This window comes from Notamacropus eugenii, chromosome 2 (genome assembly GCF_028372415.1).
Source record: "Notamacropus eugenii isolate mMacEug1 chromosome 2, mMacEug1.pri_v2, whole genome shotgun sequence".
NCBI classification, from domain to species: domain Eukaryota; kingdom Metazoa; phylum Chordata; class Mammalia; order Diprotodontia; family Macropodidae; genus Notamacropus; species Notamacropus eugenii.
Window position 1 is genome coordinate 53,984,674 of NC_092873.1, and position 26,006 is coordinate 54,010,679.

At 45.8% G+C, this 26,006-nt stretch overlaps 1 protein-coding gene across 2 annotated transcripts in view; it reads left to right on the forward strand.

The window, feature by feature from the left end:
* Positions 1-21,183, forward strand: part of PARL (presenilin associated rhomboid like) — a 38,931-nt gene extending 17,748 nt beyond the window's left edge. For both annotated transcript variants that reach the window (XM_072640334.1, XM_072640333.1), the window contains exons 5-10: positions 8,820-8,915; positions 9,566-9,715; positions 11,019-11,089; positions 14,477-14,578; positions 16,024-16,121; positions 20,840-21,183. In XM_072640334.1, the coding sequence (XP_072496435.1) occupies positions 8,882-8,915; positions 9,566-9,715; positions 11,019-11,089; positions 14,477-14,578; positions 16,024-16,121; positions 20,840-20,951 (567 nt within the window). In that variant the 5' untranslated portion in view covers positions 8,820-8,881 and the 3' untranslated portion in view covers positions 20,952-21,183. The remainder of the gene's footprint in view (positions 1-8,819; positions 8,916-9,565; positions 9,716-11,018; positions 11,090-14,476; positions 14,579-16,023; positions 16,122-20,839) is intronic.
* The last annotated feature ends 4,823 nt before the right edge of the window (positions 21,184-26,006 follow it).

Genomic DNA, 26,006 nt, shown 5'->3' on the forward strand with positions numbered 1-26,006 from the left:
CTCTAGAAATGCCTAAAGAAAACCCATGGTCTTACCTACAGATTGAGCAGTGAGTCTGTTTTGTACTTTGGAGAGCATTCAGCTGCTCATCTCTGGGGATGTTCTAGATCCATGCCAGCAGGAAACTCTGTTCAGCTTCCACAATCCCCTGTTTTAACACAGATGAAAAGGGGACACATTCCTGAGCTTGTCAGTGGTGTTCAGATGGTGGCGTTAGATGTGGGAATCCCTATTGTTTCCTTGGTTCCCCTGAGTAGCTGCTCTTTCCGGGCCCATTGAACAAAGTAGGAGCCTGATGTATGTGAGTTCACCTTTCATTGCTGAAGAAGACCATGCTATCAAAGAAATAATGAGATGACTTGCACTTGACTTTGTTTTGAGTGAGGGAGGGCTGTGCAGGTCACCAGCCTCACTTTTTCTCCAGAGCCATCTGAATCCAGTGACCAGATACTCATCAGGATGACTGGAGATGATCCAGGATGAGGCAGTTGGGGTTAGGTGACTTGCCAAGGTCACACAGCTAGTGAGTGTCAAGTGTCTGAGGTAAGATTTGAACTCAGGTCCTCCTGACTCTTGCACTGGTGCTGTATCCACTGCACCACCTAGTTGCCCCCAAGGAGCCTGATAATCATTTGTCGAATTAATGATTGTCCCATGAAAGAAGACAAAGAGGCACTGGTTTTCTCTGTAGACCACTCAGGCTGTATAGGCCACATTGTTAGTCATCTGGAGTCTTATCCCTGTGGGAACAGCTGGGGTTCGCTTATTTTCTCCTCCTGCCTGTTGGTGCTTAGGTGTCACCATCCAGGCCTGGGTTACTCTCTCACATGGCTAGGCACTGAGCCTCCATGGTGTTTGTCCACCTTTTCCCCACAGTCTTTGTTGGCTGTCATCATAGGCCATTTGCTCCTTTATTGGCACACTGTACTCTCCCACCTTACACAGGTCATTGGTTTGGCTGGGAATTCCCCTTTTGTTCCATCTCTCTCAGCACAGCACAATAGTCAAGCTCCTGCACCTGAACTCTCAGAACCTGGGACTCTGTAGCCTGTTGGATCCTCCCAGCTCAGTTTCTTCATCAATAAAATGGGGGAATTGGACTAAGTAATTTCCAGAGTTTTTCCCAGCTCTAGATTGATGGTCGGTGATCCCCTGTTCGTGTTCTGTCTCCCTGACATGAGGTCTTCACTGATCCCAAAACCTGAAGTGGTATCTCCAAAGCTGGGCTTCAGTAACATTTTGTTCACACTTCTGCATCCTAGTTAGTTGCTTCTGTATCATGTCCCTGCCTCAAGCTCAGAAACTTCAGCTCATTTTGGTATTCTCCATAGCTCTCACCAGCGCCCAGTTCAGTCTGACAAATTCAGTGAACACTGGACTCCAGTGACAGTGATATTGCAAGAGAAAAGAACATCAGTTAAATTAAAGCCATGTTGGAAAATGTGGCTCAGGACTGAGAAATAAGGGTGAAAGGCGTGTGGATTATTCAGACTTCCATCTCCTCAGCACTCTCTGCCAGAAGAGAGTTAGACTTAGCCAGCACCAGCACCAGTGAACCAAGAAACATCAGTTTTTAAATGAAATTGATTCTGCCTTAGCCGACAGGAGGTGTTTGATTACTGATGTGGGCGTCTTATCTGAACCAGCCCTTCCTGTGTGCAGCCAGGCTGTGAGTTAGAGGAGAACCTAAGACCAGCCCCAGCTGTCCTGAAGGATAAAGGGGAAAAGAACTGTGGACAAGCAAGAGACCTTAAGCTAGATGAGCAGAAAATGGAAGAGAGCCCTGGCTCGGTCCTATCACAGTTTAGCTGCAAGGAAGTATATCTACGGCAGGGAAGCCACTGAAGGCCTCACATTTGCTTTCCTTGCAAAGTCGGGCCAAATCTAGCTTAGAGTATAAACTCATTTGTAAAACACTAGAGAGGGAACTAGGATTCCAGTATCATCTCTATACCATAGTCCATAACTACATTAGTGGAGATGCTCCTTCCGCAAGTGGGTGCTACACTGGAGAAGACAAGTTAACAGAAAGCTGAGGCAAGAGCTTCTGTCGATGTAGCTACTGACACACAAGTAGTAAATGGAATGGATTTGATGTTTTTCCTGCAATGGTCCCTCCCACCTCAGGTCCCATTGGGCTGTACGGAGAAATAGAAAGGACACAGAAGAAATAAGGTTGAGGAAAACCATAGGATCCCCCAGTTGCACCCTGCAGAAATTGGTGCAGAATAATACGATCTTGAAGGATGACTTTACAGGGTATTTCAGGGAAGGGAAAACACCAAAAGAATAGAGAAGACATTCCAGAGGAAAATGTTACCCTGAAAAGGCAGCGAAAAGGGCATTAGTAACTACAAAACTATGTGCTTCCTAGTTTTTATAAAATCCTTGAAATGATCTACACAAATCAGGGGCAACCTTGAGGAAAGTATGATAAAGGATTGTGCTTCCTTTTCCAAATGGTTTTCTGTAGCAAACCACATATTTACAATCTTAGGATTGACTCAGCTGCCAAGAAGCAAAGTTCCCACTGTGTCTGTGGTTGGTTGTTTATTGGGGGAAAAAAGAGAAAGAAAAGAAAAAGCATGCACTTGTCTGGAAGCACAGCCCTAACTGGCATATTTTATGCACATGTTAAGTTTATACAAAATTCCTTGATAAATATAACTACAGAGATAATCCTTTTCAATGACCTGCTGACTTTTAACATCAAGGGAAGGATAAGTCAGATACACACTTGCCAAAGGTCTTTGTCTTCTGCAGTGTCTTAGGAAAAGAAGGATTCCCTACAGATGGTGAGGTGGCCAGATGCTCCAATTTGCCTGATATTTTGCTTTGAGGGCATCAAGCCTTAGGATGATGCTAAGCCTCCTCAGTGGGATCCATGAGTCCACAAAAAACAGTCCATCCCGACAGAAGCTATGTGGATGAAAGCCACCTATTGTCCAGATTTGAATTAGTACACGAATATGTGTTGAGATGGTGCTACAGATGTATGAACGAGTAGGCCTAGACTACAAGGAAGAAAACTGGGAATTACAGAGGGCTTTTAACGATCCCACTCTGCTTCTGGGTATAAGAACCCATCTTTGCCAATCCAAACCTTCCCCAGTAATGCTGTTGGCTTGCAAATCCTCATGCATAGGGCCTCCAAAGAATCTGAGTAGGGAGTGAACTAGAGAGCAACAGAAAGACAGCCTTTGTGCTACTACATGTTTCCAGGCATGACTTACATGCAGCAATCTGTAAGAAACCAACATAACTGGTTTCTTTTGTAATCTTGTGTATTTCATTTTATGCATTTACAACCATGATTGTGAGGAGTCCAGTCATGGTTTTCACCAGACTGAGTATCAGAGAGGCCCAGGACACAAAGAAGGTGAGAGCCCCTGCCTTAGAGAAAACCATCTTAGAGTGGCATGTAGAGATGCTCTTGGGAGATTCTAGGAGAGAACATGGACAGGCATCCCCCATCTCAAGAAGACAAGTGTGTGCCACCATCTTCACTGAAAGAGGAATTTTTTTATGTGGATAAGGTCACATATGGTAGCCTCTTTGGATGACTTGTCACTGTTGATTCACTGAATTTGCCAGCTAGTAAAACCTCCACCTTCTTCTCCCCTTGGTAATTAAACTCAACACAAAGGCCATCAACGGACTTTCTTCTTAATCCCTCACTGTCTGGCTTCCAGCCTTCTCATTCCACTGAAATGGCTCTCTCCAGAGTTGCCAGTGGTCTCTTAGTGGCCAAGTCCCATGGCCTGTTCATTTGAAGCAGGTTCAGGAGAATTCTCCCTTTCATTGCTTCTGTAAGACGAACTTATCAGAAAGGCAAGTCAGGAATTTAGCAGTTGCTCTGATGTGAGCTGAGAGAGAGACTTCCAGGAACTTTCTGAATAGTGGAAATCACTTGTATTGCCACATGGCTGGCTTTATGATCTGTGCTTAATAACTCATCTGCTTCTTCTGCCAGTCCAGGGTCTGCAAGACCCTCTCACAACAACACAGCTTTTCTTGTCCCTTCTGTGATCCTCACCCAAAGGGTCTTCCCAGACTTTTATCCCAAACTTGTTGATTTCTGCATGCTCCGCTGTGGTCCTGCACTCCATCTCCCTAGGTGAGTCCTGCACTGTATCGCTATTCTCTATCAGGTCCGTGTAACTAACCCTAATGCTGTAGTGCTATTTTTAACCCAAACTCTGCCTCACCCTAAACCTTTTAAACAATGTCTGTGTTTCCATTGCCAGAATCTTGTCATTTAGCTTTATCCTACAACGGTACCTCCCTGGTCGTGTTTCTCCCCTGGCCTTCAAAATCTCTTTCTTATATTGCTTATCACCGCTGATCTGTGCGTTGCTCTGTGGATATCTGACACTTGAACATTGTCTCTGCCTTCTTCCTGGTCATGGTCTCCTGTCATTTATTTGGCAGTTCTGCTCTTCTTTGTAGCTGGTCAGACCTGCTGTCCTCTGCACTAAGCATGTTTATCAGCCTTGATAAACTCTGGCAGGCTTAGCAGGTATTTGTGGGGATTCTTAATTAGATCTTCTAGTCTTCAGGCAAATCTGTCCTTGACCTTGGACTCCATCCCTAACCAAGAACAGCCCACTGCTTTTAGATATGAACATAAGAGCACAGGCCTGGGATCATCTTAACCTGCTCATCACATCCTGTATCGTCCTTCCTATAGTAAGGTCCAGTGTCCATCCACAGCAAGGATGAAAATACAGGCCTACCTCGTTTGATTGTGCTTCCCAGATACTGTGTCTTTTACCAATTGAAGGTTTATGGACACCCTGCATTGAGCAAGTCTGTCAGGGCCACCTTTCCAATAGCACGTGCTCACGTCGTGTCTCTGTCACATTTGGACAATTCTCACAGTATTTCAGACTTGTTCATGATTATTATTTCTGTGATGGCGATCTGTGATTGGTTATCTTTGATGTTACTGTTGTCGTTGTGTGAGGGTGCCACAAACCATGTCCATGTAAGATGGCAAACTTAATCGATAAATGTTGTGGGTGTTCTGACTGCCCACCAACCTGCAGTTCCTTCACCTCTCTCCTTCTCATCTTCCCCATTCCCTGAGACACAGCAATATTGAGATTGGACCAATAACCCTACAATGTCCTCTAAGTGTTCAAGTGAAAGGAAGAATCGATCAGTGTGGCAAACTTCATTATTAATCTTATTTCAAGAAATTGCCCCAGCCTTTAGCAATTGCCACCCTGATCAGTCCACAGCTGTCAACATCAAGGCATTTGCTGAAAGCTCAAATGATGGTTAGCATAATTTTTTAGTAATGAAGTATTTTTAATTAATATATTTACATTGTTTTTAAAACAATTATTGCACACTTACAATAATACAATATAATATAAACATAACTTATATGCGCTGGGAAACTAAAAATTCATGTCACTTACTTTATTGTGATATTCCCTTTATTGTGGTGACCTGGAACCAAACCTGCCATGTCTCTGAGGCTCCCTGTGGCAGCTGGACCCAACATTCATTTCTAGCTTCATGATTTCAGGCCTCCCTCTCCATGGTCTTTTAGATGTCATCATCTGTATCCCCATGAGTTACCAGATGTAGGTGGAGTTCACCAACTTGATGTATTTGGGAAGTTCCTCTGACACATAGAAGCAACGCACCACTCCTTGGGAGTAGCAGCAACATCAGGTGTACAGAGGCCTGTCTTCACACCCCCCAGCCAGGAGCTGCTGACTACCAGCATACATCTGCTACCATGATGGAAAGGCAAAGAAAGGTCCCGGCGGGTGACGCTGAGCAGTTCCTAGGACCTTGACGACTAGGCCAGTGGCTCTTGTGTAATACATCTCGTCTGTGTCCAACGGGTCAGACACATGACCTTGTTTCAAGCAGGGTGGAGCACTTTGTTCATGCACATCAGTTCACTGACGTTAAAATTCCCCATAACTCATCCCTGGTCTTTTGCTCAGATTATATTCTGTTTAAAGGGATAGTCACATGAACTTACCGTGAGACTCACTGTGTGACGTGGGAAAGTCACTCTTCTCTGGGTCTTATTTGTCTCTTAAAAAACAAGGGAGTTGGACAAAGGTGCTTTTTAGTGCTGGCATCTTTTGTTCTGTATTTAGCTTCCCCATCCAGATACTGTGCGACTTAACTGGTGTAAGAAGGGTCTTTGAAGACTTTAAATAATACTTGAATGCTAAAAATCCCAACTCCCTAGTGTCTGGTTATCCAGTATGGTATTTAGAGATGAGGAAACCTCCATCATGCCCTTGGGCACCAGCATAGATCTTCCTCTTACCAAAATCGTCTTTCTAGTGCTGAGTGATTTAGGCTCATGTTTTACACGAGTGGAAGTTAGTAGTTGTTTTGCCAGGTATTGTCTTTCCAGGAACAAATGCTCTACTAGTGGATTGTGCTTCAGTTTCTAAGGGGCTCCTCCTTCCTGCTGTGTTTTCCCAATCATGTTGGGGAATGCTGGTGAATTCTTGATTTCCCAAGTTTGAGGTTGATAGAGTTGCTTTCAGGTTGGCTCAGATAAGAACTCTTGGGTTTCAAAAGTAGCTTATATTCAAATAATTGGACTTAAGTGACGGAGGGTTTACGAGTCATGGCATCACCCTCTTGATGCTGTGGTCCCCTTGAAGAACAAAGGACAAACAGCAGCGCCATGTTCAGATAGCTCTCCAGCCATATTCCTGATTATTTCTTGGAAGGTCTCCCAGTTAATGTTTCAGAAGGAATTTGCTTTCTCTTTTGGTTTGGTTTTCTGGTTCCTAAGTGTGAGATTTCAGAACAGCTTTGATGTTACCTGGTTTTAGGACCAGAGAACAAACACTACTTTGTCCTGGCTTGCCTTGTCTCTTTGTGCTAGTTTGGAGTTTGTGGTATCCTGGCCTAAACTGAAAGTGGGAAGGAAACCATTAGGTCTCTGAGCCTCTTCATTTGATAGCTTAGGAAATCATTTCCCTTTTCCTCCAGGCATCATTTTTTCCCCACATTAATATTTAAATAATGCATACCAATAATATTGCAAAAGATTAATTTTTTCTTTAGAAAGTCATCATTTTAGCATCTAGTGGTAAAAATCAGTAAATCTCAGCAACCTTTGGAAAAACCAAGATTCGCTCCTGCTGCCTAATGGACTGTGTGGACCACTGCCCTTCCTTCCATTGGGCAGGTTAAGGTCATTTGTTCTTTGGGAGTCCATTCTGTTTTCCTTTATTTCTGTGTTTTGAAAGGAGCAAATAGGCTCGTAGGAGACCATTAGCCAGAGGGGCTCCAAAGCTTGGCCTCAAAGCTGTAGGTCTCCCCACATTAGATACAAGACTCCACACGAATGCTCCACAGGGAAGCAAACATTTCAAACTTGTAATTCAGATTTACTGTGAGGTCAGGAGCTGCTTGTAAGATCAGCTCATTTCCTTGCAATGGAGGTTATAGAAGGAATCTCAATCAAAATATTTTGCTTTCTTTAAGCTCTCTAGTCTTGAGAGTGCTTTGGTTTTTCAGACATTACATCAGATACTACATTCAGACATCGTCTTTCACCATTTTATTTTCAGCAGTTCTAGTTGGGTCATCTTAATTATCACAAGGGAACATGGTCACCTGCTTAAATGTGCTGCTCTTTTCCAAGAAACTCAGTGTGTGAAATGAAAAGCTTCCTTGGAGAGAGACAGGGAAGTAGCAGATGGTATTGGCCTCATGTCCCTAACATGGAGACCAAAAGTAGTGCCTCCTTGTTAAGGAGTTTATTATGAGACAAAGGAAAACATGGTTATTGTGCTATGTGTCATTCATTTTTTCAATAAATACTGAATGAATACCTTTTTAGGTGATTAATTAGTACGTAAAGCTAATGGATTTATGTTAAGTATATGCTTTTCAAGGAAAAAAATCTTGATTCTTGACCAGATTCTGAGTTAGGACGTTACCATAAACCAACTTAACTTCGTTACAGTTAAAGGTGAGCTCTTGGCAGAAAGCTCGAAGATCAGCCTACCACTCGCACACAGACCACAGGTTCACTGCCAGATGAATCTGAGACTTACACATAATTTCAAAGCCAGTTTCTAAGTTCTTTGGGATTGCCCATGAGTTCTTGGGAAGTAAAATGTGTTTGCAGCTGTTTGGACCATCCCAAATGTAGAGCTGATTTTCCATATACTTTCACAGGACTTCCTGGAATTAGGGAAGAGTGGGGTGGGGAGGGTAGCTGGAAAGGGCATTCTGAGCCGTTAGTTGCCCTTTTGAAAATACTAGTAAAAATCTGTATCCTTCCTAACTTTCCTTTGTTGCAGTAATGGATACCATTCCTTTTGTTTTGTAAATGTTTGCCTTGGAGAAAAAAAGAAAGAGTGGGTGGGGGATCTTATAAATCAGAACAATAATACTTGAAATTTAGTGTGTATTGTAGGAAATGCTTTCCTTGGAGAGACTTTTATCTGGAAAATTCCCCAGCCTATTAGATAGTATCTAAGAGAGTCTTTATAGACAAATGTTCTTCCTTGGGCCAAACCCTTGACTTTGTAAGCTTCTACCTCTGGTCTCTTGTAAGTGGATGAGTTTCTTGTGACTCAGAGCCCTGGACTGCTCTAAAGAATATGATGCCAGGCTGTGGAGTGAGCGGGCTCTTTCCAGGGGCTCCTCAGTCCATTGCCTTCCCTAGGTCTTCTGCTGCTCTGGGCTCCACTTGCTCCCTCTGCTATCATTATAGAAGCTCCCCAGAAGAGCTTGTCACAGCCGGAATCCTCCACCAGATGTTTCTGTGTGCTATTGATCTGCTTGAATTCCACATTTATTTCCTGTGTTTTTAGGAATCATAGCCGCCAATGTCTTTGTATTCTGTTTGTGGCGAGTCCCTTCCCTCCAGAGGTCAATGATCAAGTACTTCACATCCAATCCAGCCTCCAGTAAGTCTCACTTGGCCACATACCTATCCCAGGGTGGGCCAGGGCCGGGAGGGGAGAAGTCGGCACCTGTAGAAGGTGATATGAGATCCATGTTAAGTAATCTGCTACTTCAGTATTTCCCTCCCACCCCCCAGCATCCCTGAGTGACAGGAGTATTTTAAAAGCAAAGCAACCAAACATTTCTTTAAAAAATAGAGAATAGCATGAGACATTGCCCAACACCTTGGTGGGTAAAGTAGGTCTACAGCATCCATTCATTCAGAAAGTGGTTTAATTGGAGCAGGGAGAGAATGGAAGTAGGAGGAGCTATAAAAAAGCAGTTCCAGTGCTATTCCTCTTGCCTGCAGGTGTGCTTGAGCCAGACACACACACACACACACACACACACATACATGTGCATGTGTGCACAAACAGTGAAGACACACACACACACATACATACACACACACATACATGCGTGCGTGCACAACCAGTGAAGACTCGAGCTAAGATGGTGGTAGTGGAGTAGACAGCACAGGACAGGTGTCAGAGATGGCTCAGTTACAGATCGGGTATGAACAGTGAGGGAGAGGGAGAGCCAAGAATCCCAAGGTTGTGAACATGGCAGATAGGGTTAATGGTGCTGATGCTGACTCTGCTTTTTCTTGCAGGAGCCCTCTGCTCCCCCATGCTGCTCTCCACCTTCAGCCACTTCTCCTTACTGCACATGGCAGCCAACATGTATGTGCTGTGGAGCTTCTCCACCAGCATCGTCAACATCCTGGGGCAGGAGCAGTTCATGGCTGTCTACCTGTCTGCAGGTAATAACCACAAAAGCTGCGAGCCATGCCCTGTATGGGATTGTGGGATTGATTAATTTGAGAGGGACCATATTGGCTGGCCGCAACATTTAGTCCTGACTCTCAGCCCCAGAGCTGCTGGAGCTTCTGGCATGTGCACAGCTTCCCCTTTCACTTGTTCTGTAAAATCCCTGCTTTGGGGCTCTTTCTCTAGAAGAGCGCCATAGACGTGATTGTAGAGATCACCCATCACATTCAGCAGTCATGGGGCTCCCAAAACTGGGCACTTCTTGGGCCTCGGGAGAACACCCCTGGAACCCCTTGGAAGAGGTCAGAGGATGAGAGGGATTTGTGAGAATTAAGTGCCATAAGATACCTCATGTGCTCTGCAAAACACAGTCGTTTTTAACGTTAGTAATAAATAATGCACCCTTACTGTAATGTACCACTCAGGTCTCATTTTTGGAGAGTAGAGGAACAAGCTGTGGTTTATGAATATAATTGAATATTGTTGTCCCATTAAAATGATAACTCCAAGGATATAAAGAAATCCTCAGAGCTGTAGTAGAAAGAAGCCAGCAGAATGGAATTTGAGCAGCTCAGGCATCGCCTCAGCTCCAGGGCTTTGCTGTCACTGTGGCCTCAGCAATCCTCATGCCTCTCCTGCAGTCTTGGTCCGTTACCTCCATTAAATTCTGTATAATGAGTTGATCTGAGGGGCTGGATGTCTTCCATCAGGGCTAGAGCAGCACCTGGGGGGTCCATCTGTTAGTTCCTTCTCATGCTGTGTATCTGGCCCAAAAAAGTTAAAGAAGGCCCAGAATTAACACAAAGTGGTGTTATGTACACAAAATGGATTGTTATGAATATATTCAAGTTTTAAAACATAGTTCTAATTATTTGATCAAATTGGAGATTTGGGCATTTTCTTTCATGTTTAGTTGAAATTGTTAAGTTTGTAAAATTGTAAATATGGGTGAATCAATCCCTGAAATTGCAAGCAGAACTAAATCCCAGATGTCCAGTCAGCTGGCACCCCCAAGGCCATCTAGCTGGATTTTCCTTTGAGCAGGAGCCACCTCCATAGCGCCCGAGGTGGTCTCGCAGCTTGGCCTGAGAGTGTCCAGGGAGGCGGACTGAGCACCTGATATGGAGGTGCCCACCACGTCTGCCATGTCTGTGTGGCCCTCAGAGCCTCCACCTTGGCCTTAGCTGCCTGAACCCCTGCCTCCAGGCAGGTCAGTCCCCGCTGGGGCTTGACTGAGAGCCTGGGCAGCTCAGGCCCTTGCTGACAATGTGGTTTTCTCTCTGTGCTTCCTCTCAGGCGTCATTTCTACTTTCGTCAGTTATATCTGCAAAGTGGCCACGGGGAGATTTGGACCCTCTCTCGGTGCAGTAAGTTCCTCTACAGTGTTCATGTCAGAATAAATCCTTAAAATCTTACATGTTCTCTCATTGGTTCTGCATCTCGGGCTCCAGGCTCTGCCAAGCCTCTTCTAATGTGAGTCTTTATTGAAACCGTGAGGGCTTTTGAGGCAGAAAAATTGGTGATATGATTTCCTTTTTAATTTTCATTGCTATCTTTTGGGTTTTACATCACCATTATTTCCAAATATATCCCTCTTCTACCCAGAGAGTGTCACATGTGAGAAAAAATAAATAAGAAAGAAGAGTGGTTGGAGATAGGCCAAGAGGACAAATGAAGACCTAAATGTGCTCTGCTCCACTTCCGCAGCCCCCACCTCAGCCAAGAAGGGGAGGGGTGCATTGGGAGTGCTCTGTTCTAGACTTTGTGTGCGTTGCTTGGCTGGTTCTGCTCCCTTCGCCCTGCATCATCAGTTCACAGACGTCTTCCTAGTCTTCTTTGTGTTAGCACCACAGGCCAGAACTAAAAGTAGGCAGATAGATTCCCCCATTAAAATTTGATACAGTGATCCCCCATTGTACGGGATAAATCTGAACGTGCTTTCTTTTGAATTAATTGGACTTAGTAACATGGGAAAGAAAAATCTTAGACAAATACATTCGGCTTTACTCACTCAGTAGGTAATACTCCTGGACACATTTTTTTTCAAATTGAATTAACAATTTTAAAACAATTTTTAAATAACTTCATGGTAATCTTTAGAAATAGAATGTAGACGTATCAAACAAATCCTTTGCTAGAGTTAAGACCCTTTTTACATTTTCTTCCTGTACATTTTATATATTTTCAGCCCTTATATATTTGTTTTTAAGTCTGTGTTTTCATGCTTAAGAAAACTGGTACCATGTTTTTCTTCAGTTTCCAAGCATTTGTTGTTTTCAGTTCATGGAACATTTTCATAGGTAAATATAAAGCTTTCTTGGCCAGAAGAGATGGGGGGAAGGAAGTCCTGCTTTTTTCCAGTAACGACTCACCTGATCAGAAATGCTTCTGTTTGGGTGTGGTACATGGAAGTGTTCATGTCCTGGGACCCTGAATCTCAGGTCAGAGGATCTGAGTTTCAATCCCAGCTTGGTTACTTGAGTAACAAATACCTGTAGGTTTCAGTTTTCCCATCTCTAAAGTGAACATTATATGTTGCAGTCACCCAAAAAATTGCTGAGTTGAATTAAAAATAGTTTAGAGGCGAGGTATAGTATAAGCCAATGAGCACTGACTGACTATCTAGGCACAGGGCCTCTGACACTACCACTGTGCCTTTGGGCCCCAGGCTCCTCCTTAGGAGCTTGGCTTCCATTCCCTATGGGGGTCTTTCTGTCCCTAGAGTAGTGATGCTGTGAGCATGTGATGCTGAGTGGGCCCTGGCTCCACACAAACCCCTTGAGGTTGGAGAACTGGGCTGGGAGGAGGTTGAGGCTTAGCCCAGCCTGAACTTCTTAGTGGCAAGGCTCCTCCTCATCATACCCGCCCACACGTGCCATGCTCTGTGAGCCAGTGCACTGAAACAGAAGCTGAGTTTAGTGATGACTTTATCCTGGTGGTGGCCATGCCCTCCAGGGACGTTGGTTGGTGCTCGTCCTTCCTGCTCTGAAAGTGACCAAAATGACATCACTGTTCTGGGGTCAAGGCCCAGCGTGTCCAGCTGTGGCTGCTCAGACCAGTGGGAGCTTGGAAGGCTCGACCACAGGCTGGCCACAAATAGTCCTTGTGAACATTTGGGGTGGAGACAGATGGCAGCCGTTCTGCAGGCATCCCCCCTGACCCCCAGGGGACAGACTCAGGCCAGTCAGCAGTCAGCTGTGCACGGAAATGCTGGGGAGGCGTTCCCTGAGTGACTGACTTTCTACATCAGGAAAAAATGTTACTGCACTTGTGACAGCTTTGGATGCTCTGACGGTCCTCAGACACTTACAGTGCGAGCTGTGGCTGCCATGAAGCTACAGGCTGAATCCTCATAGAATGCTGGCCTTTGCCCTTGAGGCCAGAGCATCCCTGTGTACACATGGCACTCGCAGACCACGTTTGAGCTGCCCCCTGCTGGGAGGCACGCAGTAGGGCATCCTTCCTTGCTCTTCAGGCTGAGTTATGGGAAGCTCGGGCCCCTTTTTCAAATGTTCGGTTTTTTATTTAAATTCTTTTCTAACAACGATCCGTTTCCTTTTCTTCCCATCTCCACTCCTTCACTCCATTGAGAAGAAAGGGGGGAAAGCTCATAACAAATGTACTTAGTATAGCAAAACAGATTCCCACGTGGGCCATGACCAAAAGCATGGAGGTCTCATTGTGCCCCATCCCCTCCTGGCCTTCTGGGATTGTATCTGATCAGTGCATTTCAGCATTTTCAGAAATTGTCCAGTGTAGAATGTTGACTGTCCTTGAATGTTAATGAATGTCACCTGAGTCCTGGGCTTTAGTCATTCATTCATTCATTCCCCAGACCTGTACATGGGAGGTCCTGCTCTTGGTACTGCATGCTTGTGCCTTAGTAGGAGACAGGGGGCAGAGTACAGCATGACAAGGGCGATATTGTGAGGGATACCTTCTAATGCCAGAAGGGTGTTGGCAGAAGAGGTGGGTCTGGGGCACTAAGCCTGAAGGAAGTGGCAGTGCCCAAGGGCCTCTAAGAAAGCCTGCAAGGGGCCCAAACCCCTCCTCCCCTGTCTGTGCTCAGTCTCTTTCTCCAGGAGGCACTTCTGATGGATGCTGTACCTGCAGAGGCTCATGAGAGTCTTGCATAAATTTCCATTTTAAAATAGGTCCTTAGGAATAGCTTTCATTACCAATCAGAGGATGTCCAGGTGGTTGGAGGTCACTCTTCCTAATTGCCCACCAGCGGCAGTGGCAAAGTTTGCAGGGGTCTTGCTCAATGTTTATAACAGAGCAGGGAACAGCTGAAATTCCTGTACAGGGGTTTTTCTCCCAGCAGCCCTCACTGCCAGATGAATCAGGTGTGTGCAAGTATACTGAATGTCCCCATGTTACAGCTCAGAGAGGAAGTGATCTGCCCAGGGTCATGCAGGCAGTAAATGTCAGGCCATCCTTCAGTTACTAATGAGGCATGCCTCTGTGCCAGGCACATGGTTCCCTGCCTTCATGGGAGCTCCTGTTCCAGGAAAGGAGATGGGGCACACAGAGCCAGTGAGGGTCAGCCCCGGTTAGGCCTTGGCGGTGCAGGGGCTGTAAGGAAGGTGTGTGAAGGCCCTGCTCTCTCTCCTACCCCAGGAGGCCTCCCCCACAGCCTCTGCAGGCTCCCTTTACCCTGATGCCTGGAGCCCTGTGAGTTCTCTGGCCAGGGGTACCAGGGGCATCCGTTTGGGCCTGCTCATTAACATCCTTTTTCCTTGTCTCCTGTGCAGTCAGGCGCCATCATGACCGTGCTGGCTGCTGTTTGTACCAAGATCCCTGAGGGGAAGCTGGCCATCATCTTCCTGCCCATGTTCACCTTCACTGCAGGAAACGTGAGTACCTTGGCGGTGCCTGGCTACGGAGTGTTCTCAGGTGCAGGTCATGCCTCTTTTCCCAAGAGGCCTTTTGTTTTTCCCATGACTCTGGACTATAGTGAGCACATAGCCAAGTGCAGAGCCAGGACCCAATCCCCACGTATTGTGGGGTTTACAGTTGACTTAGGGCGTCTAATCCAAGAAGTAATAAGTATTTGTAAAGCCCCTACTACGTACCGGGCCCTGTGCTGAGCGCTTTGCCATCATTACCATAGTTGAGGGTCACCACGACCCTGTGAGGGCCTGGGGTTACCCACCTCCCAGGTGTCTGAGGCAATACTTGAACTTGTTTCTGCCTGACCTCAGGCAGGGCACTCTGCCACACAACTCTGACCCAGAAGGGATCCTGAGCAAAGCAGGTAGTGAGCTCTGGGAAGGGAGAGCGGAGAGAGCTTGTTTCTGATGGCCAGGAGCTTCAGAAATACATCCAGATGTCCTGCTCACAGAGGTTAGACCCAGGCCACAACAAGGCTGTCAGAGGTGTGAGACACAAGCCATTGGCATCCTCTTTGTCTGGTTCAGGACACATCCCTATCTCTCCAGGGCCACCTGCTGGCCTCTGGGGTCCTTCAGAGGTGTTCCAGCATCCCCTCAGAGTAGATGCCACTGCCCTGTTCCTTCTGGCCTCTGGACTGCCCACTGCCCCTCCTTGTTTCTGTTGGGGCTTTCTCCCTCCAGGGGTGCCTGCTTTTCTTCTAGAGTCGCTGCCTCTGAGCACAGGCCCAGCTGTTCACTTGAAAACAGACTAAGGCATTAGTCTTTTCATCTAATTTAGACTTTCTTCCAACACAAAAATAACTTGAGAAAATAGAATAATAGGCAGGACAGGGCTAGAATCAGGTAAGAGGCTTTGGAGGCCAGCTGCCCCCAGCAGATGTAGCCAGTGTTTCTTGTTAGGTGGCTGCCTTTGGCAGGGGCTGTGGGACCCTGAGCAGGTCATGTTTGCTGTCAGTGCTCTGAGCATCTCCCCTAGGCTGAGTCAAGGAGAAGACACCAACCTGCATTGATGGGGGGCTTCCCTCCCATGAGAGTGCCCGCTCCCAGTGAGATCAGAGATCTGTGGTAGAGGCTTTGGAGGCCTACATCTTGTAAGGCTAAAGCTAGCCTGAAGGGTCCACATCATGTGGAGCTTTTGTCCTGGGGAGACTTTGTAAGAGCCAGCATATCTTGCTTTAAGCCATAGGTATATCCTGTATAAATGAGTTTTTCTAAATTGATAGAGTGAATAAGAAATAAAGTGAATAAGAGACACAGTGCCCCCACCCCAATTCAGTCCTTTCATGACTCCTGTTTGTGTGTTCTGACTTGGGGGGCCCATTGCTGCCGTCCAGGCAGGAGGGGCTGCACTGCTAGAAGTGAAAGCCCCCTGGCATTTTCTCATGTCCTTTTACGTTGGATTTTAGGCCCTGAAAGCCATTATTGCCATGGACACAGCCGGGATGATCCTGGGATGGAAATTTTTTGATCATGCAGCCCATCTTGGGGGAGCCCTTTTTGGAATGTAAGTGAGTTTAACTTTTTAATGGGAACTAAACTAACATCTCACCTCCAGCTCTCAATCATCTTTCTTTCTCCTTCCCCTCAAAAATAAATAAGTCCAGAAAAATTCATACACCATCTGTAAAATGGAAGCAGAACTGAGTGTGACTCCCCTTCTCTCCCTCCTTGCTCTCTCCTTCCCCCCAAAAGAATCAGGAGTTCTCATTTGCTATGGCTATATTAATATAGCACAGTCTGTGGTGGGGACTTGAACTGCCAGTCATCTGATTTAGATGTCCTTAATCTGGAATTGAATAGGTACAACCTTGATTAATCACTCCCTCCTCTAATTTTTCATCAACCTTGGTCAGAGCATTCATTGTAGAATATAGCCCTGCTTCTGGAAGAACCCGAGAGGTTTATCTAGAGAAAGAGAAGGGGGTGGAAGCGGGCACCAAGAGCCATGATCAAGAGTGTGGAGGAAGGAATTGGGGAATTGTCCCCAGAGGACAGACTTAGGAGAAGAGGGCAGACAGGGCAAAGACGGCATGCTTCAGGCTGCCCTAAGAGAAAGGGCACCCCTTGTCTTGGGTGCTCTTCAGAGGAGAGGCTTGGGGAGCCCTTGTCAGGGATGAACTGGAGCAGCTGCCATCTAAGTGCCGTTCCTTCTACCTCTAGAATTCTCTAATTTGTGTCTATAGCAAGTGTCCCAAGCTGATGAGATGGGGGTTAGAAGGTGAGCAAGGGGCAGCAAAGCTCTGTATAGCCATAGCAAGATGCCCAGAAGACCACAGAGGCATTTTCCTGTGTACTACCAGTGAGGTGTATTGTGTGCATATGGAGGCGGGGCAGGTATATCTTTTAAACTCACATTTTGGAGCTGTGACATCCAAAATCAAACTGAGTTTTATAATTTATTATATTCTATTGTATAATTTATTATATTATATATACCAAAAAAAGAGCATTGAGACATGCACAGTAAAACACAAAAAGAAGCTTGTATGTGAAACTGAGTTTCTTAAGTGTATAATAAATTCCACACATTACTTTCAAAACTGTCCTCATCTTGTGCTTCCCTTTGAATTTCCTTCTGAGTGACTTGCTATCTCCATCTGTCTCTCTCTCACTCTCCCTCCCTCTTCTTCTCTCTTTCTCTGCATTAGTATGGCTAACCCCCAATTAAAAACTAAGGGGGAAAAGACCCTTGTAATTAATGAGAATAGTCAAGCCAAACAAATCAATCCCACAGTGTTGGCACTGCCCATGGATTCCATCCCCTCTGCCAGCAGGCGCCGCCCCTTGGAGATGTGATTGATCATTGCTTCCACGAGAGTTCTTACATCTTTCCGGTTGTTTTTCTTCCCGGTGTCTTTGGATGGCTTGTTCTGGTTCTGTGCACATCACCGTATCCGTTCATACTTGAAGATTCTCTGGAATAATTTCTTATTTTTTATGTTGTAGTGGTATTTCATCTTATTCACATCCCCCAGTTTGTTTGGCTATTTCTCAGTTGATGGAAACTGTGTTAGATTCTAGTTCATGCATCTTCTTTTCTTTCTTTTTCCTTTTAATTCCCTCCATTAAGGATAAGGAAGGTTATTATGCTTGCAGCTGTTTCTAACCCATCCTCACTTGTTTTCCCCATTGAGATTGATGTTTTTCTGCCCCAAATCCTGTGTGTGTTCAGTGCTGTTTTGTCCACTTCTTTAAAGGGTGAAGTTCACCTGATGCCCCTTTCTCCTTATTTTCTCCATTTATGAGAAATAGCAAGTTCCAGTCCCCTTCTTCCTCTTTTCTAAATTAATCTGTTCCTATTGTCTTCCCTTCTCTTTCTTGCCTTCAAACCCTCAGGACAGAACCACCCTACTTCTTGGTCCCCCATTTTCCTTATTTCACTTCACCAGTATCTTTGGTGATATTAAGGTTCTGAAGAGATTCTTGTCTTCTCACTGGTGTTAGAATGTTAGCACTGCATCATCTTCATGCAGCCTCTTCTAGTTACTCAGATAAATTTACCTTTCTAGATTTCTCTTGACTCTTGTGTTTACATTTCAGAGTTCCCATTCAACTCTTAACTCTATATTCTATTAACAGTTCATTTTCTCTTCTTCCCACCCCCCTGCTTCTCAGAGGGAGTTATTCCTTATATTAAGTTCATATCTTTTGCCTTTTTGAGTATTGTATTCCAAGCACTCCTCTAGTGTAGAGGAGAAACTGCCAGGTCTTGTGTGATTTGAAAGATTTTGACTATGGCATTCCTAGGACTTTTCCTTTTGGGATTTCTTTCAGGAAATGACCACTGGATTCTTTTTATCTTTGCTTTGCCTTCTGGTTCTGGTAGATCTGGATAATTTTTGTTTATTATTTCTTGAAATATAGTGTCATAGTTGCTTTTTTTTTTAATCATGGTTTTCAGGGAGTTGATTGCTTCTCAGATTCTCTTACCTTGACTTATTTTCCAGATCAGTTGTTTTTATTATCAGATGTTAATTTTTCCATTTTTTTCAGTTGCTATTTTTGTTCTAATATGCTACCTCATGGAATCATTAATTTCTCTTTAGTTTAAGGGAGTCTTACTGAAAGGGGAAAGCTCAGGGAGGCTTCTTGGAGGAGCTGGCCTAGGGGTTGTGTTTTAAAGCATGAAAAGAGATGTTGATGAGAATAAGAGAAACTAATCCAGGGAGAGGATACATTGTGAACCGGAGGTGGCCATGGAGATGGAGCACCAAGCCTCACAGCACAGAGAACAAGGAGATGGGGCAGCACGGGCAGAGCAGCTTAGTGTAGTCGTTAGGGACCGGGCCTCACTGTCAGGAAGATCTGTGTTACTTCCTGCCTCTGACAAGTGGGAGCAGTGGGTGTGACTGAGCAAGTCACCTGACTGTGAGAGCCCCGGGCAGATCCCTGAGGCCGAGTGCAACCAACCTGCGTTTGTGAAGAAAATCTCCCTAAGAGGAGTCCCTCATGCCAGTGAATTCACAATCTGTTTTTAGATACACATACACATTTACATACATGTATCTCACACCCACACACACACGACAAGGCTGGATAGGTTGTGCCCCACACAGTAGTTGCTCCACCAGTAGCCATAGAATGCAATGTCCATTAGAGGAACCTAGATCCTGCTTATCCTTTGCTGTCACTCACCATGCTTTGGGGGGAAGGGTGGCTTTTGGTTGCACTATTATGAAAATCCTACCCTGCCCTTTTTTTAAACAAAGGAGTAGCAGTGTGTTGCATGGGAACGGTTCCTTTCCGTAGGAGGTGCCACCATGACTTGGTGCCATTTATAACTTCCCTGATTGTTGAATAAAAATCCTTGCATTGGCAGGAATTTGTTGTAGGTAAAAGCCTCCTTGACATTATCACAGCATAAAAAAATAGAAGCTTATGGAAAATGGTTGGAACTTGTGCTGATTAATTTCCAAAGTGTTTCATATTAACACCTGAAAAGTTCCGACACCTGACAGCTCTCTTTCCCATACACCTCCTTTTTCGCTGATTTCACTGGAATTGGGTGGGCTTTTTTTAACCTGCAAATTTTTAGTCTCAGAGCATTCTGTAACCAAGATTCCAAAAGGCAAGAGACTTTCTTCTCAATTTCTAAATCTGACTCCTTTCTCATTTCCTGAGTTTCTCCAACTTGTCCCCAAAAAGTCTTTGTCTTTTCTTACTCCCTAAGGCAGCTCACAGTAGCAGGTTGTATTTTAGGGATTTCTGATTATTGAGGAGCATCTGGTTATCAGACAACCTCAGAGCTCCCTGCCTTCCCGTCCCCTGGAAGAGAGGACGCTGCAGCCATACTTAGTCTGGAGGATTTTCCTCATTTGCCATAAGTGCCCTCATGCCCGTGACTCATTCAGCAGCTGTATCTTTATTTGTCTCATCTCCTCTTTCCTAGATCAAAACTGTAATTAGGCCACAACTCACTGTAACCTGTTTATACTGATCATACTGACTGATCAGGTCCTTAAACCTCTGCTTCAGAGGAGCAGTGGCTTCCTAGAAGGGAGCGGGAGAGCAAGGAAGGCGTGGAACATTTATTGCTGGGAAGATCTCACACTCAGTTTTCCTACAGTCCCGGGATGCTTGTGGGACAAATGAAAGATGCTTGGTTTTTTGAGAAATTTACCCTGTATCTGCAATGATCAGGGCTCTGTTTCCCCAGTTGTCGTTATTACAAGAGAATCTGGTTCCAAGAACCACTGATTAAATATTTGCTATTGTTTAAATGCTTCTCAGATTTTAAGCTTTTGCTTGATGAGTATAGAAAGCTGGTTTCCTTATACAGTTCAGAAATTCACAAGTCACACCAGCACGTATTTATTGAGCCTGTTACATGAGGAGCTTTACCATTTAAGAAGCCCTTTTTGTGTACATTGTCTCATTTCCATTTAGGAATCCCTTTTGTGTACGTGATTTCATTTGAGTGTTTTTACTGAGAGGTGGACAGGCCCATCTCTAAGAGGAAACTGAGACAGGAAGCGACTTGTCCAGCATAGCCCAGAGCCAGGATTCAGACCTGGCTCCTCTGAGTTCAGATCCCTCTCCCTCTTCATTTTACTTCAGATATCACAGATACACATTCTAAATGATGACTTTTCAGCACCATCCTAGTTTACATGTGTGGTCGGCCTTAAAAGTCGGGTGACTGCCCGTCCAGGGATGCCGATGGGGTCTGTGTCCTCTGAGTCGTTGGACTCTGGTCTTGATTTCTTGTTTTCTTTTTCCCAGATGGTATATTACACATGGCCATGAGCTGATTTGGAAGAACAGAGAGCCACTAGTGAAAATTTGGCATGAAATAAGGACTAATCACCCCAAGAAAGGTGGGGGATCTGAGTAACCCTGTTAGAAGAGAGTCCTGCCTTGGTGGGACCCCACCTTGCTGTGACCCCCTCCCAGAAGACACAGAGACAAACAGTCCTCAATCTTGGCATCTCGGCTGTGGCCCCCAAGCCAGAAGCCTAGGTGGAGGCACTGGCAGGGCCTGGAACTGTAACGGTATTTCCAGATGTTTGTCTCTAGTAGGAAGCGAATTGAGAGAAAGCTGGCACAATAAATGTTTCTGTCTCTAATCTGTAAGCAGAGGATGTTTGTTGAGGGCGACGGCTGCTGCAATTCTTTCCTTCTGCTTAAACCCGGTGAGTTGGCTTCGGAGTTGCTTTGTGAGCAGTGGGGTTGTTGTTGCTGCCTGGTGAACTTACGGGTTGAAACCTTGACATCAGACTGTATCAGGTTCCTGTGTGGTTCCTGTTGGCTTTCCAGTGTCAGCCTGCCTCAGAGGTGGGGTGGGGGATGGTTACCCAGCTTTGCTGTTGTTCTGGTGATTATTCAGGTGTCTTTGCCAATTCATTCATCTTGCACCATTAGTGGATGGTGAATGAAGACCTTTCTGGCCTAGGTCTAGGAGGATGACTAAAGTGATTTTCACCAGACAGGAAATGCAAATTGCTGCCCTGCAGTAAGTGGAATACGTTGAGATTCATTTTCAGTGTGGTTTTTAAATAGAAATTGTAATCTAGGTGTGGGAAGGCAGTAACTTGGAGGAATTCACATTTGAACCTGAGCCCAGCTCATCTGACATTTGAAAATTTCCCATTTGAATCAGGATGCTTATGCTCCAATTTCAATATCTTACTAGACCATTATTTGCTAGTCAGAAGCATAATCATCCTTCTTGGTGCAGTCTTTGTTCGTGCATGAGAATTATTTCTTGGAAATTCAAATTGTAGGGAATTTAAAGCAACATCAGCCTTTTTAGCTTTTCCTGAAAAGTTAACAAGAGACATTTTTTTTTTTTAAATGAAGAGAGATGTATTGGGGCGCCAAGGAAATGAGGGCAAGAATGTTTTCCTCCCTAGCCATCAGGAATTGCCTGTGGTCCACTCCGTAAGGCAGCTCCACAGCCTCTGTGAGCTAGCAGAATGCCCGCCTACTGTTGTGGGGCACAGGACTGAGGCCTGACCCCCAGCTAGTCCTGCTGTCCTGAGGGTTCCCTCTTCACAAGGCCCTGGAGGCCTAGAAAGCAAGTAATCTGGGCACCTCTCCCTAACCTGACATCAGCATAGGGGCTGGAGTGGGGGAGGGGGGCAGGGAATGGCAACCCATGACCTTTGGGGAGCATTGATCTATTATTTTATCATTGTTGTTTTACACCAATCCTACTTCCTGAAAGTGCTGTTGAGATGTAATTAGTACTCATTTGAAAATGTGAAAATGTGAAGAACTGAAATGTTGATTTCTGATCAGTCAGTCAAGCTTCCCTAAGTGCCTCCTTTGTGCTGAAGGTACGGAGACAAAGGTAACACATCATCCCTGCCCTTGGCAGGCTTCCATTCTTGCAGAAGGAGAATGTGACTGGACTGGGGAGGGTCTCTGTGATTGGCACTTGGGGCTGGTGCATCTCAAGGTTATCCTTTCTGGCTTACTGCTGCCAGTCATGGAGGCCCCAGGTTCCTTCCTCTGGTCGGAGGGGTGGGGCAGCATGCGTGGTCACCGAATTAGTGGATTTTACATTCATTTTTTTCAGTTACAAGAAAGGGTTTGTTCTAGACTGGAAAGGTCCCCCCAAATATATACATACACACATATATGTACAAATACATATATACATTTGGGAGAATCGTGTGTGGTGATATAAGGACAAAAGGAATCCAATAAAATGTTTTTAAAAAATCTACATTCCCCACTCCCACACTAGCTTCTTCATTGGTAAAAAGAGAAGATTAGATTCAACCTTCTCTAAGGTTCCTTCCAACTCTGAATCCTCTGACCTTGAGATCCCATGAACTTTGCCAGGAATTTATTTCAAGCTCACCAATGGAGAGCTTCCAGAATCCAACTTTTTTCCCTCGCCCCCCTCCCAAGACTCTCCCACTCCTCCTGATCACCAGTAGGGAGGGGCTCAGAAATCCCACCTGCAGCAGAGTTGTTCGGCACCTGGGGGTTGAAAATTCAGCATTTTGCACACAGCAGACGCTGAGTAAGTTTTTGTTGAGTTTGAATTCAGCCAAGACAGCCAGGTGCTCTCTGACCTTGTCACCTGTCTTAGGCTGCATTTTCAGAGTGCTGACTGTGTGCCATGGTCTGTGTTAAGCCCCGGGATCCCATGAGGAAGCCCAAGCCTGGCTCTTCTAGAGCAGCGGGCTTCTAATGGCCTCGTCATCACCAGATTTTACCTTTCCAGTGGGGAGATCATTCCTGAGAGACAATCAGCCAATCTCTTCTGTTCTGCAGGCTTTCTGTATTTCTTAAGGAAACCCTTTTCTTATTGTCTGTCACCTGCCTGATGCCCTGGCCTTGCCCCGCCATCTCTTGGTTCTCCTGGCTCTTCCTGACCGTCCTCAACCCACCACCCTGCCTTTGCCCTTCCATATCTGGGGGTGCTCTGCCCCCATCTGATGCTAGTTTTCTAAGAATCTGGGGTCCAGGCAGGGTTCTCCTGCTCCTGGCCTCAGGCCCAGTTTCCATAAGATGACCGCTGTTTCCCCTGACAGTAAGGAGGCCTGGGGTCCATGTGACTCTGCATCCATGCTCCTTCTTGCCACTGGCATTGGCACCTTTGTTTCTGAAGAATTAAACTTCTTGGCAGTCCATCAATGAACAGCATTTAGTAAGCACTAACTGTGTACTGTGTACACTGTGCTCAGCTTAGCTGGAGATACAGAAATAAAAGTGAAGCTGTTCTTGCCCAAAAGGACCTGATGTCCCATTTCGGCAGACCAAAGTGAACACAAGGGAGCCGCAGGAGAAATGACCCTAAATTAGGATCGGGAGAAGGAGCAGACCTCAGTTGTTAGAGCTTCAGCTGGGTCTTGAAGGAAGCTGGGGAGGGGGACAGTACCCTTGTGTGTTATTTTCATACCATAGAACTCCCTCTGGCTCTTCCTTTTCCTCTTGGTTGTGGAGCTTTCAGATTGATGGGCCCTGGCACGGAAGCATACCACCTGAGCTTCCCCAATAGAACCCGACCATCAGGAGCTCTCAGCAGACCCTCTCACCTTCGCCCACCTGGCTGTCAAAATTTCCAGCTGCTTGCTTCATTATTTTCCCCTTCTGTCACAGCCCATCATTGAGATAGGGGAAATGGCTTTGTCCCTGTAAGCCCACAGTGCAGGATGCCATTGGGAATCATCTGTCACTCCACACGTTAGTTGCTCCTGCCCCATAAGGGAGCTTGGGTGAATATGTTTGGAGCTAGAAGGGACCTCAGAAGTCATTGGGTCCAGCCCACTTCTTTTACAGAATAGGAAACTGAGGCCCAGATATGTTCAATGTGTGAGATCTTAACCCAGCTCATTCTGCCCTACAGCCCTGCCTCCAGTGTGAGACCAGTGCCAGACAGAGACCAACGCCAGGTTCCTGAGGCACAAGCACCTCCTATGTGCTAGATACTGGGGCCAGAGGGACAAAAATGAAATCCAGGCCTTGCCTGCAAAGAGCTTATATTCTGTTTCTACTGGGAGGATACAAGTATACTGGTAAATCCAAAATAATGTGAAAAGAGAGCGCTCATCAGTAGGGAAGTCAGGAAGGGTTTATATGAGGTGAGCAGCCCATGATCTGAGCTTTGAAGACAGCTAGGGATAGATGGTACGGTGGACAGAGTGCTAGGCTTGGAGTCAGGAAGACCTGAGTTCAAATCTGGCCTTAGACATTAGCTGAGTGACCCTGGGCAAGTCACCCCTGTTTGCCTCAGTTTCTTTATCTGTCAAATGAACTGGGGAAGGAAATGGCAAACCACTTCGGTATCTCTGCTAAGAAGATCCCAAATGTGGTCACAGAGTTCCAAGGGGTCCTGTCCAACCATGTAGGCTGAGTCTAGAGCCAGGGAACATCCAGGTCCCATTTTTCTCTTATTTCAACTAGATAGAATTTGCCTCCCTGTTTCCTCCCCTCTGCAGAGCGCTGCCATCCCCCTGTGTTCTGATCCAGTTCTGAGGAAGTGATGTCTTTGGGGAGAAAGGCAGGCGTGTCTCGTTACCAGGGAGCCTGGGCCTATGAGCAGAGAGAGTGAAGCAAAGAGAACCAGATTTGGGGAAATCCAGTCCCATTCCCATGTTTCCAGGATGCTTTGCCTTCCTTTCTTATCGGATGCAAGTCAGCCTTGACTCTAGGCCCAGCCCCAGCTTTTCTGTTCAGATGTCTTAGTTTTTGTGGCTTTCCCTCCCACATACTTCATTTCTGTTTCTTTTGTACCAGACAGACTCATTCAGATCAAGCCCCATTCTGGGTTGTAGAGTTGCCTAGGGACCCTGAGAAGCTGTGATGAGCCCTTATGTCTGTCAGGCTAGGCTTTAACCCAGGCCCTCCAACTCCCAGGCTGGCTTCCCTAGCCTTGGTAGCCCATGCTGTCTGTGGATGACTCCAAGATCTGAATGGGACCTCAGAGGCCAGCTAGGCCAACTTAGGCAATTTTGTCTCTACCATCTTGAGGCTCCATTTATGGACTTCCAAAGGATAAAAATTCTCAACCCCCCTAGGCTGCCCATTCCATTCTCAGATGCCACCAATCCTTTCAAAGATTTTTTTTTTTTTGTCAACTGGAAAATCAGCCTGACCCTTATGTACCTGCATTTCACAGAACTGAAGCCGGAAGCCCAGATGCATGCGGCCTCACCAGCTCAGCCTTTGCCCGTGTGCTGCTCACTCCTGCACAGCCTAAAACTTATATCCCTTCAAGCTTACACCTCACCCCCCTTCCCTTCCACTGCTAAACTCTTTCACAAACCCTCCCACTTTTACAATCCCACTTCTGAATTTACCACTGTTTTAAATGGCAGCCTTTTAGAGAGAGGGCAATGATCTTTTCATGGCTACAGGCAACAGCCTTTGCTGCCCTTTCTGCAAGACCTGATGCTTTGGTCACTCCCATCTCCTAGATACTCTCTCTCTTCTC